Raw genomic sequence first — 4,033 nt, 5'->3', positions numbered from 1 at the left:
GCGACCAAGCCACCTGGCCTTCGAGCTCTGTGACAGCAGGGACTTTCCTGGAGGCCAAGGCCAGTGCCTGAGTGTTAGCAAATACCACTGAAGGAAGGAGAGAGGCAGGACAGAAAGAGGGAGGGACGGAAGTTCAGCCTAATTTCTCTCTTTTGCAATATAAAACCACAACCTGTATTCTGTCACGGAATCACTGAGTTCAGAGGTCAAGCCCAGGGCAGGAGAAATCCCAACACGCGCATCCTTGGGATGCTAATGGCCACAGAGGCCAGAACCCCGTCCTCCTCCCAGCCCGCTTGGTCCATGCACACGGGAGCCCCAGAACAGGGTCTTGGTTTCCCTACCCTGCCCCCACCCTCCCAACACACACCCTGCACTTAGGCCTGTCTTGTTTTCAATCAATGAGAGTGATTAAGAGGTGTGAATTATCAGGCACAGGCAATGCCTGAGCAGGTGTGATAGCACCCAGCACCCTGAGAGGCCTCAGGAGCCTTTTCCCAGGGCCCAGCAGCCACTCTGCGTACACAGCTGGAGGACACACAAGCCCAGTAGCCATGAGCATGCATACGGCACGTGTGCACACAGCCATCTATACAGACTCACAAACGCACCAACATACACATCCCCCTGAGCGCTGTGTCCGCCCAACCCAGGCCCAGCAACAGCCTCGTCCCTTGAGCCTGGAATCCCTGCGCTTGCCACATCAGCCATCCCCTTGGCAGGCCCCAAGTGCTGTGACCCCCACTGGACACTCACCAGCCTAGCCCCAGGACAAGGCCACTCACCAGGGGTTGGAGAAGACGCCGTAGACCCTAGTGTCCTTCCACTGGCCGTTAGGGTCGGGGAGCAGGAAGACGTCCTGGAGCCGGTTGAAGTTCTTATTGGTGGTGGCGTCACTGCACACCAGCATGGCTTTCAGGAAGGTGTTCCACTTGGAGACTGACAGTGAACTCTCACCACCCTGGTCCCCCTGGAAGGGAGGAGAGGAGGGGGAGGTCCCTCAGCACCTGCCTGGGCTACCCCATACACCCGGGGCACCTGATGCCGGGAAGGCCAGCACCCAGGCTTCTGAGGAGGAAAAGAGGCCCTGCAAGGGGCCAGGACCTGCCAAGGGGCAAGGCTGGGCCGCCCCACAACTCAGGCCAGGCTCCAGGTGGCGGGCCTGGCTGACCCAGGGCACAGGGCCCACAGTGGGGACCTGCAGGGTGCGGGGGTCAGGTCCCCACCGAGCACACTAGCTCAGACACACGTCTGCCCACTCTTACACATTCACACTCACACACATGGCATAGTCCTACACAACTCAGCATCTTCACACAGGTGACACACACAACGTCAACACACTCTTGTTCCCATGCATATGCCCGTACACACTCTCCATGAATACACACCTGTGCACACCCTCACACATGCACGTGATCCCAACCATCACTACCCATTCACAGATGCACCGACCCGCCTGTGCACACCCTCTTCCTCCCACAGTCCCACAGACTCCCTCGCACACTTGCACACACACAGGGACTCACACACTCACTCACTCCTGTTCAGGCACAGACACACTCGCTTGCCCACCCTGCTCTGGCTCACCCTGCACAGCTGGGCCACTCGGGACACGTTGAGCGGGGCCTCGGGATTCTTGTCAGGGTTGTCCTCTCGGAAGAAGTAGTAGATCTTGTCATCATAGGCCTGGTCTTGGTGCACGATGGTGGCCTTGATGAACTGTGGGTCTGCCGGGGACAGACATGAACGGGTTTGAGGCCGGGAGCCTCTCAGAGGACCCAGCCTCCGAGTCTGCATAAACAAACCCACGTCCAATCACAGCAGGAATAAACTTCAGAATGCCAGGTCCAACACCCCAAGGGGGCCGAGACTCTGCACCCCCACCCCTCACCTGTTTTGCCCTCTCCTACAAAGATGTCATTGGCCCAGGAGCAATGACTTCATGCCTAGGGACTGGGAGGAGTCCCTGAGGCCCTTTATGTCACCTCTGCCTAATTGGCAGAAGAGGGAGTGGGTGTGGCTCCACATGAGCTCAGCAGAAGGACACGCTGTGGCTCCCGGGGACCCCGCACTGGGTCTGGGGCTTCCTCTGATTTGTCTCCAGAGGGTGTCAGGCCCATTCTGCCCCCACATCTTCACCTCTGCTATCCCCTGCTCCTGGCCAGGCCCACCTCCTTGGCTCTCTTGTCTCAGGGCTGCACCCCAGCTCCCACTTTCCTGATGGCCTGTGGCCCCAGTGGCCCTCAGGGAGCCTCCCGAGAAGCATGAGGACCCCTGAGCGTTCACACACCCTCGTCGGCCCGCCCAGCCAGCCCAGTGGGATCTGACTCACTCTGCATGACGGTGTCACTGGTGTACAGCTCGATCTCACCCTTGATGCGGCGGAACCTAGGGATCTTCCCATTATACTCCTGCTTCCGGATGGTAGAGTACACCTCGTCCCCTGGGCACAGTGGAGGGCCACAGATAAGCGCACGCAGCTCTTGGAAGCCCCTCCACGGGGCCTGGACCAGGCACAGAGCTGACCACCCTCCCCCAGCCCAGCACAGCTGCCCTCAGGGCACCCGCATGCTCCAGCCTCGGCCCTACCGTCAAATGGCCCTACCATCAAACAGAACCAGGGAGTTCTCATCCGGGCTGAAGGGTGCATAACCTTTCCTCTCCCCAAGAAACTCCACAGAGTCGTTCACCTGAGGGAGACCAAGAGGGTCAGAATACCACGTGGTCCCATGGTCATTGCCTTCCATGGGTGCCAGCTGCTCAGCCAGGGTCCCCATCCTCCCAGGAACTCTGTACAAGACGAGACCAGCCTCAGAGCGCTCCCCCTCCTCCTCCCACCTTGAGGGGCAGAAGCCCACCCAGACAAGGGTGAGCTGACCAGGCACACAGGGAGGGGCCTCCTCACCAGGATCCAGCAGCTGGGGTGCCGAGCATTGGTGCCACAGGCCAGCAGCCCTTCGTTCTGCTTCTCCAGGAGTGTGATGTAGTTCCCACAGTCCTGCCAGGAAAGGCAGAAGGCAAGAAGTTGGTCGGAGGCCCTGGCAGGCCTAGCACTAGGACCCTCAGTCTTGGGAAAGAAGGCTTCAGAAATCTAAGCCCAGGAGGTATCTCTAAGGAGAGCCCGAGTGGGTGCAGTTGACTCCCACCCCCCTAAAAACAGAGGACAGGTTTAGGGAAGGAGTGTCTCCTGCTCAGGCCAGGAACCCTAGGACAGGGCTGCCTCTCTCCTCCCGGACTGCGGCTCCCAAGACAGAGCCAGGCCTCCTTCCTCAGACTCTTAGGGACTTTTCCAAGGGGCCCAGCCTGCTCTCTGCACTCCCTTTTCCACACTCACCTGCTTGTCCCGGCAGGACCCCTTGGTGGAGCCAATGTTCACCTGGGGAAACAGGGAGGGGGGATGTGAGTCCACCTGCCAGGGGCAAGATGCCCCCAACTGCTTTCCATGCATCCTCAGGATGGGCTCGTTTGACAGATGAGCAATTAAGGCTTCAAGAAGGGGAGTGATTTACCCAAGAACACACAGGCTACTCAGCCTGATACCCAGAGCCAAAGCCCAGAGCTCACGGGCCAGCCCAGAAATCTCACAAGACAGGGTCACAGGGTTTGGGAGGCCGGCTTCCTGCTAGGCCTCCCTAGTCAGCGCTCCCCACCTGGCCAGGCCTGTTAGTTCCATGCCTGTCTCTACATCACTCCAGCACCCAGGCCAGTCAGGACCACTTTCACGGAGCCTTTCCCCAGACACCACTTATGGTGGTAAGCACTTATGTGCTTATAGGGGGCTGACCAGTTCTGGAAGACATGCCAGCTCCCCCGGATTCCCTGAGGCCTCTCACCAAGGCCAGAGAGGAGATAAGATGGGGAAAGGGACTTCCTGGTGGTTCAGCGGTTAAGAATCCACAGGCCAATGCAGGGGACACAGGTTCGATCTCTGGTCTGGGAAGACCCCACATGCCACAGAGCAACTAATTTTGTGTGCCCGTGTGTCACAACTACCGAGCCCATGCCCTGGAGCCCGTGCTCCAAAACAAGG

General features: G+C 59.2%; 1 protein-coding gene across 1 annotated transcript in view; it reads right to left on the bottom strand.

The window, feature by feature from the left end:
- The window catches only part of SEMA7A (semaphorin 7A, GPI membrane anchor (John Milton Hagen blood group)), a 24,394-nt gene that overhangs the window by 6,052 nt on the left and 14,309 nt on the right, over positions 1 to 4,033 (bottom strand). The window contains exons 3-8 of the mRNA XM_010843361.1: positions 3,338 to 3,379; positions 2,909 to 3,001; positions 2,609 to 2,693; positions 2,336 to 2,446; positions 1,591 to 1,730; positions 786 to 970 (exon numbers count right to left, since the gene is read on the bottom strand). Of these exons, the coding sequence (XP_010841663.1) occupies positions 786 to 970; positions 1,591 to 1,730; positions 2,336 to 2,446; positions 2,609 to 2,693; positions 2,909 to 3,001; positions 3,338 to 3,379 (656 nt within the window). The remainder of the gene's footprint in view (positions 1 to 785; positions 971 to 1,590; positions 1,731 to 2,335; positions 2,447 to 2,608; positions 2,694 to 2,908; positions 3,002 to 3,337; positions 3,380 to 4,033) is intronic.

This window comes from Bison bison, unplaced genomic scaffold, assembly GCF_000754665.1.
Source record: "Bison bison bison isolate TAMUID 2011002044 unplaced genomic scaffold, Bison_UMD1.0 scf7180017864181, whole genome shotgun sequence".
In the NCBI taxonomy this organism is placed as follows: domain Eukaryota; kingdom Metazoa; phylum Chordata; class Mammalia; order Artiodactyla; family Bovidae; genus Bison; species Bison bison.
Note: the sequence above shows the minus strand (reverse complement) of the source record. Positions and strands in the feature narration are given on the sequence as shown.